Source organism: Furipterus horrens, unplaced genomic scaffold (assembly GCF_987537825.1).
Source record: "Furipterus horrens unplaced genomic scaffold, mFurHor1.1.pri manual_scaffold_13, whole genome shotgun sequence".
Taxonomy (NCBI): Eukaryota; Metazoa; Chordata; class Mammalia; order Chiroptera; family Furipteridae; genus Furipterus; species Furipterus horrens.
The window spans coordinates 48,199,633-48,212,224 of record NW_028327183.1 but is presented as its reverse complement, the minus strand read 5'-3'; the positions used below and the strand labels follow the sequence as shown (position 1 = coordinate 48,212,224).

The 12,592-nt window shown below is 53.5% G+C and overlaps 1 protein-coding gene across 1 annotated transcript; it reads right to left on the bottom strand.

The window, feature by feature from the left end:
- Positions 1-5,094: 5,094 nt before the first annotated feature.
- Positions 5,095-10,239, bottom strand: LOC149995080 (nucleus accumbens-associated protein 1-like). Its single transcript, XM_090259112.1, has 4 exons — positions 9,809-10,239; positions 9,319-9,646; positions 8,819-9,205; positions 5,095-5,253 (listed from the first exon to the last, which is right to left on the bottom strand). Exons 1-4 carry the CDS (start codon positions 10,237-10,239, stop codon positions 5,095-5,097), a joined length of 1,305 nt encoding a protein of 434 aa, XP_090115238.1.
- Between the last annotated feature and the right edge of the window lie 2,353 nt (positions 10,240-12,592).

Below are 12,592 nucleotides of genomic sequence, written 5' to 3'. Positions count from 1 at the left end.
TGGGATTGAGATGACACACTCATCACAAGGAACCTTTGCAGCTGGAATACCCCTCTGGATTCTTAGCCACTGCACAGGTGTGTGGGGCCAGCCCTTTTCATGTCTCTGCTCTTCCTACCAGTCTTGATGTGGCTTCTTCAGGAAATCCTGGGTTATAAGACTTCTATTCGGGTAGTCTTCAGTCAGTTATTCAGGTGGGTTGTTCTATCTTTTAAGTGCAATTCTAGTTTGGTCCTAGGAGAAGTATAACTTCCACCAACTTCGCTGCCATCTTTACTGTCTGCAAACCCAGGTCTTGATGGAGACAGTCAGAGGCAGTGCTTGGGCCAGAAACTGGGCAAGGCTCCTCTACAATCTGAGTTGCCTGTGTTAGGCCTCATCTAAGAGTCGTGGTACAGCATGCTGGCTGCCTTCCTATCCGGAGACTCCCTGAGGGCCTGGCTGAATGGTGCACTTGCATGGCCCTTCCTTCCAGGCACATCCACCCGCTCCCAGTAGCCCCTCCGTGGGAGGGTCAAGAGACTCCAGCAGAGTCTAAGCTTGGGAGTTTGGGAAATGTCTGAGCTGAAGAATTTTCGAGAATGAACTGAGATAGATATGTTTGTCTCTGGGCATACCTGGCCAACGGGAGCCAGGGTAACAAAGGCAACAATGAGTGTTGGTCAAGAAGCAGGAGCATGCAGACCTGAGCTCTGCCTAAGGCTGTGCACTCGGACTTGCTGGGGCAGGCGCAGGCCCCCAGGCTGCCTCTGTGCTCCCTGGCTTTCTTCGCCTGATCCAGGAGAAAGACCTGTGACAGAAGTCAGATGGGGTAGCTCTCTGGCCGTCACGCGTCACACACGCATTAACATCCCCTGCTCTGGACTTCAGGAGGGACCTTGAGGAAACTGCCCAGGACAGTGATGCAAATGACCCAACACTGGACACCAGACTCAGGAAAACCTGGCATGGACAAAAGAAAATCCACACCCCTCCCTCGTGTGACTCAACGATCTTTGCTACACCTTTCATCAACTTGATACTCAGGGCTAAGACATGTGGGTTTCTGGAACATTTGCAGACTCACCTCTCAAATCCAGACACCTTCAAGCCATCTCTAGATGTGATATTTTCTCCCAGAAAATGCCTGAGAGATCTGAACCCCATCATGCCAGCAAGGGCTCCTATCCTGCGGCAGCTCACTGCGTGCCACCTCCGACCTTTGCTCTCGGGCTCCATTCCAGCGCCTCTCAGGGCCCTGGGGCCACTGTCCATGATTCCACCAGCTCCTCACTGTCCCCCACTCCCTGCCTCTCTTCTCTTGCCCCATTATAATGGTTCCCTTGCAAACAACTCAAGATAATGGTGGGTCATTGACAAGGAGCCCAGTGCTGGCCTCTCACATCCCCACGGGGGGCAGGGGGAGTTGAAGACCCCTAGATAGGACGTGGGATCAGAAAGGGAGGTGGCAGCCATGCTGCTTTCCCTGCCCAGACGGAGGCTGAAGTGGGTGCTTAGCCTCCCAGACATCCCAGTGGCCCAGCTTAGTGTGGGAGCACCAGGCTGAGCCCTGCATACCTGAGGGAGGGGGGAAACCATGGGTTGTCTCATCCAGTCAGTTCTAGGAGAGGAGGTTCTACTCAGGAAACAGGGGACGATCCCTGAGCCTGTGAGGGGGGACGAGGCAGGTGAGTGTGTGAGCAGAAAGGACTGTGGAGGGGTTAGCCCAGCCTGTGGAGCTCAGGGCCCAGAACACGTCGAGACTGGCCTTCTCAAGGTTTTTCAGGTCCATCTGTGTTATGGCAAATGACCAGGGCAACTCTGAGAAGAGCGCTGTGGAAAGGGTTGGCAGAATGACTGGAACCCATGAGGATGGAAAGGAGCTGGTCAGAGGCAGCACAACAGCAAGCCACACAAGCCCATGGAAGGTCAGGCCAATAAGTGAAAGAGCTTTGAAGGTGAGCCGGTGGGCAGGACTGAGTCTTGGAAAGGGACATCCTGAGCACAGCAGCGAGCCTGCAGAGGTCCTACCTGCAGGCGTGGCTCAGAGGACCAGAGAGCTTCAAACAGGTGGCCTCGGCTCACAGAAACCAGGCGTCTATAAAGGACATTGAGCCCAGGGCAGTCCCCACAGATGATGTCTCATTTTACCAAAATAAATGACTAGAATCTTACTGAGTTATCCTTCAAGGTGTCACAGGCTTAATAAGTTGTTTGGCTGGAGGCTAAATGGCAAGTAATCAATATGTTTTATTCCTTTTATGCTTCTATGTAAAGAATTAGAAATGGTGACTCTTGGTTGAAACTGAGCTAGGCCTCCTGTACCAGAAAAGATTTCCTAGTCTTTCCTTTGTCTCCCTAGTCTCCTAAGTTCGTTAATCGATTTTACAGAACATGTTAACAAATTAAACACAAATTGAACAACTTTTTAAATTGGTTTCCTTGAATGAGATGACCCTGATTTTAGCTTGGGCCTTATGACTTAACATTGCATAAACATTCAATATATGAAAATAAGCAACTACTTGTTTTGTGGTTTCTGGTAAAAATGTCAGCTGTTGAAAAACTCTTGCCCTGACTCATACAGAGGATATGGCCTGGCAAAGTCCTCACCTAGAAGAAGGTTAATGCTAGTTTGTCAAAATCTTTAAACCATGCAGCACAGGCGCTGATGGAATCACAAAAGAAGAAAACGTACTAAGATGAGCAAGACGTTTGAATTCTTTAAAATCTGGTTAGTGGTTCTTACATTGGGAATCGAGTGTGTCACGTACAACCTCAGGCAAAGGCCTTCTGAATGGCCACTTGAGGAACTGAAGCTGTCAGGATGGGCTCACACGGAATCAATTTTTTTACTAAAGACTATTTAATGCCATTTAATCATCATAAAATATATAAGAAGGACAAAGTTATCTTTGTGTAACCAGAGGACCCCAAACTGGTTGAACCAGCCCTGCATACCCAGATGTTTTGCCCTGCATTTCTGTGAAATGGTTTTCACTAGTATTTTCTGTCATTGTAAAAAATATGTGCTGTTTCCTGCTGGCATCTCAGGTGAAGGAAGGTGAGGGGAGGCTGACTGGTGCTGAGACAGTGGAGTTGGGAGGAGAGTCGGTGAAGATGGCTGGTCCTCTTTTGTCTTAGTTCTACCAGCTCGGGGAGACATGAAATTCTTGGACCCAAAGCATCAGGCCCGGGCAGGGCTCCAAGGCGGCTCTGGGACCTCCCACCATCCGTCCCTTTCCAGGGCACTGGGGCGGCCTGAAGTGCTCCATGACCTCTTATGGTCTTGGCTCTTTTTCATTTCCCTCGGAAAATTGAAGGAAGTCATTTTGATCGAGGAGAAATAAAACCTCCAGCTGCATCTCCTCCAGGTGTGGGTCAACGACTTCCACTGTGAATAGGAGGGCCTCGTCTTTCTGGAAAGTTCCTAAAACGTTGCTCCCAAGTAGCACTTGGGAAACAAAGTTGTCTACAACATGGATCCCACCTCCCCACCTGTGGGTGAATGCATCTCTTGAGAGGGCAAGTTTGCAAGATGGAGAGCGATGGGACTGGCCAACCATGAACCCTCCCCACACGCTTCTCCCCCAGTTCTCTCCATTGCCTGCAGCCCTGGGGTTTGGGCTGAGGCTCTGAGGACCTAGTCTTACCTTTGCCCTGGGCAGGGGGATTCAGGGCCCTTGGAGACATGACTGCTGTCCATGCGCCAAGGAGCTGGGTCATTGCTTTTCTTCCTTGGGTGGAGTCTGCACAGCTCAGTCCTTGGCCAGTCTTGTCTGAGACACCAGTGCCCGAGTGACCACAGGCTATAAAGAGAAGGGGCTTCCCTTGGGTGGAGCCTAGCTGCTGCGGCAGACTGAGGGACAGAGAATGGGGGGCTAACTGCTGAGGAGGGGTCTTGTGGGGCGTGGTCCTCAAACTCCTCCTCTGTCTGGCTTCCCACCTGCACTTGGCATTAGAACTCAGAGCTGAAGGTTGGCATTTCCAGGCAGACTGCATTCACTTAATAATCATTTGCAAACTTGAGGTCATCAGCCAGAGGGTCAGGATCCCCAGGTCTGCAAACACGGCACATCCTGGAGAAGGGGTGCAGGTCGCAGGGTGTGTCTTCAGCGCAGGAAAGCTGTTATTAAAACTGATATTTCTACCGGGGCCAAAAGAAAGTATAATTTTAGACCCTGAGCACACCAGGCTGTTGTCAGGAAAGCCAACCCAGGATGTGGTTTTTGGAGGGGGCAGGCAGCCTGTGTTGTTTGTGAGTTTTTAGGGGTCCCCCTCCCTACCTCGGACAGCAACCCCCAACTCACCCTCTGAAAGGAACGTGCTGCCAAGTATTGGCTGTAGAATGTGAAGCTCTCTGGCCCAGATGGGAAGACAGAGGCGTTTAAAAGTGGGTTCCCCGATTTCTGGCCAGTCAGGCCTTCCCGTGCTTCTGTCAAGGCCGGGAAACGGGAGCAGCCCTGGGACCTGCAGGGAAGGGAAGGAGGGAGGGTGTGGGGGCCTGGAGTCCTCAGAGAGGCCTCTCGGGACAGCCTTCACCCCCACCTGCTAGTGCTCCCCCAGGAAGGCTGCAGGAACGCACTCCTGCCCCGGAGGGATGCTGAGGGCCAGCCCCTCTGCAGAGCTCAGCCCCTGCCCAGGAGCACAGTGAACAGGGCCCTTTGCCCCAGAGACCCCTCCCAGCCTCCAGGGCCTAAGACCTCAGAGCAAGGTGTCATCTCTCCTCCCGCAGCCACTGTCCCACGCCCCCGGGAAGGCTTAGCTTTGCCAAAGGCCCTGGTCACCGTGCCCCGGGGAGGCTGATTTGGGGAGTGGGCATGTACCAGGCCCAGGCCCAGTCATTCTTTCGGAATGAGGGGACCTTGCTTGCTTATGCGGAGGGGAAGGGGCCTGCAGGGAAAGCTGCCTGAGTCCACCAGGCCCAGCGACCCCCTTCTAGTGGCAGCTCGGGAGCCCCAAGTGTGGCCACACAGGAGCTTCTTACATTTTCTTTGGCAGATCAACCAACTCCCAGCAAGGCCACCCACCCGGTGACAGGAGCCAGACACCGAGGTGGCTGAGCACTCCCTGGAGAGAAGGGGGCCTCCTGAAGCGCAGGAGGGCCCACCAGCATTACCTGTAGCTGCTGCCCACCGTGTTCTGCTGCCTGCGCCCAGCACCTGACCGACTCATGAGGCTTTCAGGCACCTGTGTGCCCACTGACACGAACTGCAGGTCCCGGGGACAGATTGCAGGATGGCCCACGAGAGGGGTGGTGGTGGGGAGAGGTGTCTGGGGAAGAGGGGTGCAGGGGCAGGTGGGCCTTCTCCTCCGGTGGCCTAAGGCCAGAGAAGGGTAAGAAGGGGGGTGGGGGGCATAAAGAGGTTGAAAATCCTGAAAATCAGAGAAGGCGGCTAGGCGGACAGGGTGGAGGCACGGAGGGGAAGGAGACCTGGCAGGGTGGGCGTAGCTGGGGGCCCCAGGGATCTTGAGGCATCCGCTGACCTTGCGGGCTCCCAGGTGGGGAGCAGGCCTGCTGGTGAGAGATGGGAACTTGTTTTGGTGAAGTGCGGGAGCAGGAGGAGGGCTACGTCGAGGCCTCTGAGTGGGGGCCTCCGAAAGGCAATATGGAAATCCAGGTGAGGAGGAGGAGGCCGGGGAAGGGGGAGGGGGAGACGGCGGGCTGCCGACAGTGGGGAAACAGAACAGCTTTTTCACCATCGCTGCCAATGCGCAGAGTGAGAGCTGGACCCAGCCACGGGTTCTGGAATCTCCCTGGGTCCCTGTGACATCAGAGGCAGAGGGTTCTAGACAGAGCTCTGGGAGCCCCACCCCAAGCTCAGCTCTGTGCTCTGTAGTGATGAGCAAACAGGTCTTTCTTTTCAACACACTTTACATTCAATTTTATTTTGTGTTCATGTCGGGTGTACAGCACATGGTTTGATAGACATACATTTCACAAAGTGTTCTCCAGCGCACACGTAGCAGCACGCAGTTACTACAGTCTTATTGACTATGTTCCCTTTGCCGTATTTTCATCCCCATGACTATTCTGTAACTGCCAGTATGTACTCAATCCCTTCACTTTTCCTACCCAGTCCCCCAAACCCCTCCCTCTGGTGACCATCAGTCTCTTCTCTGTGTCTGAATAGGTTTCTACATTTATATTTTTAGTTATCTGTTTTATTGTTACTGTCATTTTTTGTACATAGCCATTTAGTTTAATCCCATCCATGTCACTGATGTTCTCAGGCTCACAGTTCCCTGTGGGCTGCGCTGCTCACAGTAGTTAACCTGCGACGTCACGTACAGGAGGGCGGGTGTTGGCAGTCCCCTCAGACGAGGCAGGTGGCCTGTCCTGTGGGGCACGGGCAGGAGGGTGTGGCAGTCGGGGCAGGTGAAGTGGGCCCCCAGTCTCTTTTGCATTGCTCTGTGATTCTCCATTCCTGCTTCTCCCTGGGTGCTGGCGGGGGTGGGGCCTGCAGCGGAGGCAGGGAGGGCAGGGGACGGAGGGGAAGCAGCAGGCCGCCCTGGCAGAGCAGGGTGCACGGGCCCAGGGGTGGCTCCCAGAGTGAGGCACAACCCTGCCTTTGGCTCCCCTGGAGAGGACGTTTCTTCTGCCCCCCCCCCCCCCCGTTCCTTCTCCCCACCTCCCTAGACCAACGCACAGTCCCTGGATCCAGGGACACCTCTTCAGGCCCCTGAAACAAGGGGGTCTGCCCCCCAACCCAGTGGTGCAGGGGTGCGGGGGAAGGACAAGGGCAAGCCCTGCCTGAGGACCCGGCAGGGAGCGGCTGGGCTGGGGCTGCCCAGGAAAAAGGGTGGGAGGGAGAGGACAGCAGTCCCAGGAGCTGGCCCCCAGCTAAGGCCTGAAAGGGGGAGAACCTCAGACTCCAGCTCTCTTTTGGGGATGGCTGGGGTTGTGGCCCACCCTTTTGTAGCCCTGGGGACCCTCTAAGTGACCGGACCTTGTGTTTTGGCAGATGCTGAAGTTGGGTGTCAAGGCCAGGGGAGGTGTGACTAAGGTGGTTGTGCTTCAGCTGGGGGGTCGACACGCCCCTACTCACTTGCCTCCCCCCTTCCCACACACACGGGGGCAGCAGGAGAAGGGCCAGGACCCAGCCAGACTGGACACCCTCCACGGCCACAACAAGCAGGTGCTGGAGGGACACCTTTCCCACAGGCCGGTGGGAGCTGCTGGGTCGGGGAGAGGCCTCCGAATAGGATTCCCAGGGTCCACTGGGGTGGCCCCCACCCTCCTCTGGCCACCCCCTGCCTCTGGGAGCCGTGGGCTGTCAGACTTAAGCAGGAGATGCGAGGTGAGGCAGTGAGGAAAAGGGCGGGAGACAGAACATGTCCAATGCCACCCAGCGTGGGGGCATGGGGAGCAGAAGAAAGGAAGAGCCCTCTGGTTCACATGTAAAACTCAAAAAGAATCAAAACCACTCACACCAGGTAAGGCTAGGAAGAGAGCAACAGTCAGAAAATTCAGCAAACGGCTGCTCACAAAGGTGTGGGTCCTGCCCTGTCCCTATGAGTTGGGCTCCGTCAACAGTCCCAAACCAGCGTTACCCTTCAAACAGCCCTGTGGGGCAGCTGGCCAGACTCAATGGAGTCCCAGCAGTGGCTGGGTCTGGGGTCCCTTCTGAGAAACGTGGACTCCCACTCACATGCGGGCACTTGTTCAGCCCGCCCCACCCCTCCACCCCATCCTGCCTTCCACAGCACCCGGGACCGTTGGGAACATCAGACACAGTCCTATTGTTTTTTAAAAAGAACACACTTCAATATGTTATTAGCTAAAATAAACTTTAAAAACTATGTACAGCCAATGGGGCTGGGAGCCCTGTCCTGAGGTACGGGGTGGGGGAGGGGAGGAAGGCAGCAGCCTTCCTGCCTGCTCCCTTGGTTCCATCCCTGGGCAGCTGCCTCTCATATCTTCATTCGTTTAAAAGCAAAAGTACATGCGCAGACGCACACGCACCTGGGAGCCCCGGAAACCTCTCGTCCCATCCTCAGAGACCCTCTGTCTGCATCGCTCACTGAGGACCTGCCTCTCTCAGGCCCCCAGGGGACTGACTGGAGCAAGAGAGGCTGAGCACAGGGCCGGGGAGAGAAGGGCGCTGAGCCCACCACCACCGGGCACCCCAGGTCAGTGTCCGATTTCTCTGAGCCCCCCTTGTCCTCCGCTCTCGCAAGGGCAGCCCCCACAGCCTTGCCCACCCCAGCCCCAGGCACAGGGTCACGATAGAGAGACAGGAAGGCACTTTTGGAAATGTGGAAGCACTGGGACGTGGTGGCAGGAGATGTCCTGAGCCCTCTGGGCCCCTCCAGCGCCAGAGGTGCAATGACAGGTAGAGCAGAGGACAGTCCCTAGACCAGCCCCTCCCTGCCTGGCTGGGTTGAGTGGAACAGAGAAACAATTGTTAGGGGTTAGGAGAGGGGGAGTGAGGGTGCCCTGACTGTGCACAAGTGTGTGTGTGTGTGAGTGTGTGAGTGTGTGTGTGTGTGTGTGTGAGTGTGAGTGTGTGTGAGTGTGTGTGTGAGTGTGCGTGTGTGTGAGAGTGTGTGTGTGTGTGTGTGTGTGTGTACGTGTGTGAATGGTGAGCTTGCACCCCTCACCACCCTCCCCCAGCACACTCAGATTGGGGTCACGGGTGGGACAGGAGGCCAAGGGGCCAGGAACATACAGAAAACCCAGCGTCCCCTGGGGAGGGACAGGCAGTAGCTAGTGAGTGGGGAGGCACGTGAGGGGTAACAGGAGGGGGCGTGTGGCGCCCACTCTGTCCACCTCCAGCAAGCTGGTGTCATTAATGACAGTGGTGAGGTGTCACCCTCAGTGACCTCCCTTGCGTACCCAGCACCTCTGCAGCGCGCCGCGGGCATTGGCGCACGGCACCGCGGTGGCATTCGTCCCGCTCTCCTTGAGGTTCCGGGCAAAGTGCTGCCCATCGGACTTGACAGCGTGAGGATGTGACTGTCCAGCTGTCTGCGTCTGGGGCACTGGTGGAAGAGCGGCTGCGGACGCCAGCGCCGTTGGCCAGTGTGTTCCCGTCAGAGAAGGAGGCCGGGAGGCCCGGCAGCAGGAGCTGGTGCCACATGGCTGCGCAGACACGGCAGTTTCTGAGCTGGGCTCTGTGCTGTGCACCTTGGTGCCTGTCACCAGCTCCAGCTTCTCAGAGGGGTGGCCGTCATTGTAGAGCTTGCGGTGGCAGCCCTTACCTTTCTGGTGGATGAGCTCGGCCTATGGAGACGCCAAGTCTGCAGCACCCGGAGGTGGTTCTGGGACTCAGGGGTCACTGCTCAGGGAGGGCCCCCACCTTCTGGGCGCTCTGGCCAACACCCATCACGGTGTACATGGTGACCAAGCTGCAGGTCTGCTGGCACTGCGTTTTGGTCGCCTTGGTTGTTGTAAGAGCCAGGGCTGTGGCTGGCCAGGTGCACCATGTGCTTGCGCCAGTGTGCTAGCACAGCTGGGCCCGCTCTCCCGCCCGCTGCTGCTACAGAGGCTGCCACCAGGCCTGCTGGACAGCCGGTGGGCAGCCTGGTCCAACGTGGAGAACCTGGCCGCTTTGAGGCTGCCACGCCAGCACTGCCGCTGCCACCCCCGATCTCCAGGCTGCTCTCTCCCAGCCGCGGGGCCGCAGGCGTGAGCTGCACAGAGTCCGATTCCTGCTGCTCTGTCCTGACAATTGACAGGAGGGGCAACAGGCTCTGCAGGCCGCCCAGCTCCCATGTCTGAGCCACGGGTCCCTGGGCTTGGAAAACAGCGCCTCCTGGACGTGCAGGCCTGGGAGCCGCAGCTTGGGGAGCTCACCTGGAGCAAGAACTCAGTGCTCTGCTTCACGATCTCCTGGATCTGCAGGAATGCAGCGTGTCCATGAGCAGGGACTGGTCCCCCATGTTCAAGCTCAGCCGGCCCGGGGAGCAGAAGCTGAGGGTCTGCAGGAAGGACTGGGCTGCGGGGCTGCTTGCAGCTCTCCTGGGTGCTGGCGCTGCTGTGGACAGGTCCCACAAGGAGGGGCTGCTGGCAGCCAGTATGCCCGGTGGCCCTTGAAGGCGTGGCCCTGACCACCAGGGACAAGCAGACGCATCCCAGTGCAGACCCTGCAGCCGCTGCTCGGTCAGGCCACTCCGGAATGCTGCTGGAAGTTCGGGATCTCTGTCCGCAGGGTCTGGGCGGTGGCGGCAGCTGCTCCACGGCTGCGCATCAGGAGCTCCAGACTCTCCTCCGCAGTGGTGGCCGGGTCGGGCCTGGGCATGGGTCTTCACATCCATGTCCTCTACTCAGCTCAGAGGTGGCCCCAGTGGGCATTCACTGTGGGCCCGACCCCCTAGCAGAGAATCCAGACATTCAAGCCCTGTGCCTCCACCTCTGCAGCCAGACTGGGCTATCTTGTTCTCTAGATTCCACATATAAGTGAAATCATATGGCATTTGTCTTTCTTTGATCAAATTATTTCATTTAGCCTCATCATACCCACAAAGTCTATCCAATCTGTTCCAAATGGTAAGATTTCATTCTTTTTATGTCTGAGTAATATTCCGTTGTATATATATGTACTACAGCTTTTTTATCCACTCCTCTATTGATGGGCATGAGGGTTGCTTCCGTGTCTTGGCTATTATAAATAACTCTGAATGAACTTAGTGGCACATATAGTCTTTTTCTTTTTTCTTTCTTTTTTTTTTTTCTTTTCCTATTTTGCTTGTTAGTTTATTTTGTTCATCATATTACACATACAAGTGAGATCATAAGGGATTTGTCTGTTACTGACTGGCTTATTTAATTTAGTGTTATAGTCTCCAGTTCCATCCATAGTGTTGCAAAAGGTAAGCTTTCCTTCTTTTTTATTGCTGCATAGTATTCCACTGTGTAAATATGCCACAGTTGGTTTTTTTTTGTCCATTCATCTACTGATGGACACTTAAGCTGTCTCCACATCTTGGCTATTGTAAGGCTGCTATGAACATAGAGGTGCATATATTCTTTTTTTATTGGTGTTTCAGGATTCTGCAGATACATTGCCAGATGTAATATCATGGCACCAAAATCATATATTCTTTTGAATTAATGTTTTTAGTTTCTTCAGATATATACTCAGAAGTGGAATCACTGGGTCATAAGATGGTTCCATTTTCCATTTTTGAGGAACTTCCATACTATTTTCCACAGAGGCTGCACCAGTCTGCATTTCCATTAACAGTGCACAAGGTTCCTTTTTCTCCACAACCTCAGCAACACTTCATTTGTTGATTTATTTATTTTATTGTTTTTCTATTACAGTTGTCCCATTTTCCCCCATTCCCCTCCAGCCCACCCCTTCTCCCACAGTCATTCCCCACCCTGCTGTCCATGTCCATGGGTTATTTTTACTAATTCCTTTACTAGACCCTTCCCCTTCTTACCCCACTTCTCTCCCTGCCCCCAATAACTGTTTTTCTGTTCCTTGTTCAATTTAGTTCATTATTTGTGTTGTTCATTAGTCTCCTGTATTAGGTGATATCATATGGTATTTTTCTTTCATTGCCTGGCCTATTTTGCTAAGCATAATTCTCTCTAGTTCCATCCATGTTGTCGCAAATGGCAGGAGTTCCTTCTTTCTTTCTGCTGCATAGTGTTCCATTGTGTAAATGTACCACAGTTTTTTAATCCACTCATCTACAGATGGGCACTTAGGCTGTTTCCAGTACTTAGCTATTGCAAACAGTGTTGCTATGAACATAGGGGTGCACGAGTTCTTTTGAACTGGGGTTTCAGGATTCTTCGGGTATAATCCTAGCAGTGGAATCACTCATTCAAAAGGTAGTTCCATTTTTAGTTTTTTGAGGAAATTCCATACTGTTTTCCGTAGTGGCTGCACCAGTCTGCATTCCCACCAACAGTGCAGTAGGGTTCCCATTTCTCCACATCCTCGCCAGCACTTGTTGTTGATTTGTTGATGATGGCCATTCTGACAGGTGTAAAGTGATATCTCATGGTGGTTTTTATTTACATCTCTCTGATGGTTAAGGATGTTGAGCATTCTTTCTTATGCCTGTGGACCCTCTGTGTATCCTCCTTGGAGAAGTGTTTGTTCAGCTCCTTTGCCCATTTTTTAATTAGGCTGTCTGTCTTCTTGGTGTTCAGATGTGTAAGTTCCTTATATATTTTGGAGATCAATCCCTTGTCTGAGGTATCACTGGCGAATATGTTTTCCCACATGATTGGTTCCCTTTTCATCTTGCTGATGTTTTCTTTTACTAAGCAGAAACTCTTTAGTTTGATGTAGTCCCATTTGTTTATTTTTTCCTTTATTTCCCTTGTCTTAGGAGATGTATTGGTGAACATATTGCTACATGGGATATCTAATATTTTCCTGCTTATGTTTTCTTTTTCTTTCTTTTTTTTTTTTTTTTATGTTTTCCTCTAAGGACTTTTATGGTGTCACGTCTTACATTTAAGTCTTTGATCCATCTTGAGTTTATTCTGGAGTGTGGTGTAAGTTGGTGGTCTAGTTCCATTTTTTTGCACATCCCTGTCCAGTTCTCCCAGCACCATTTGTTGAAGGAGCTCTTCTCATCCATTTTATGTTCCTTCCCCCTTTGTCGAATATTAGTTGACCATATAGATCTGAGTTTATTTCTGGGC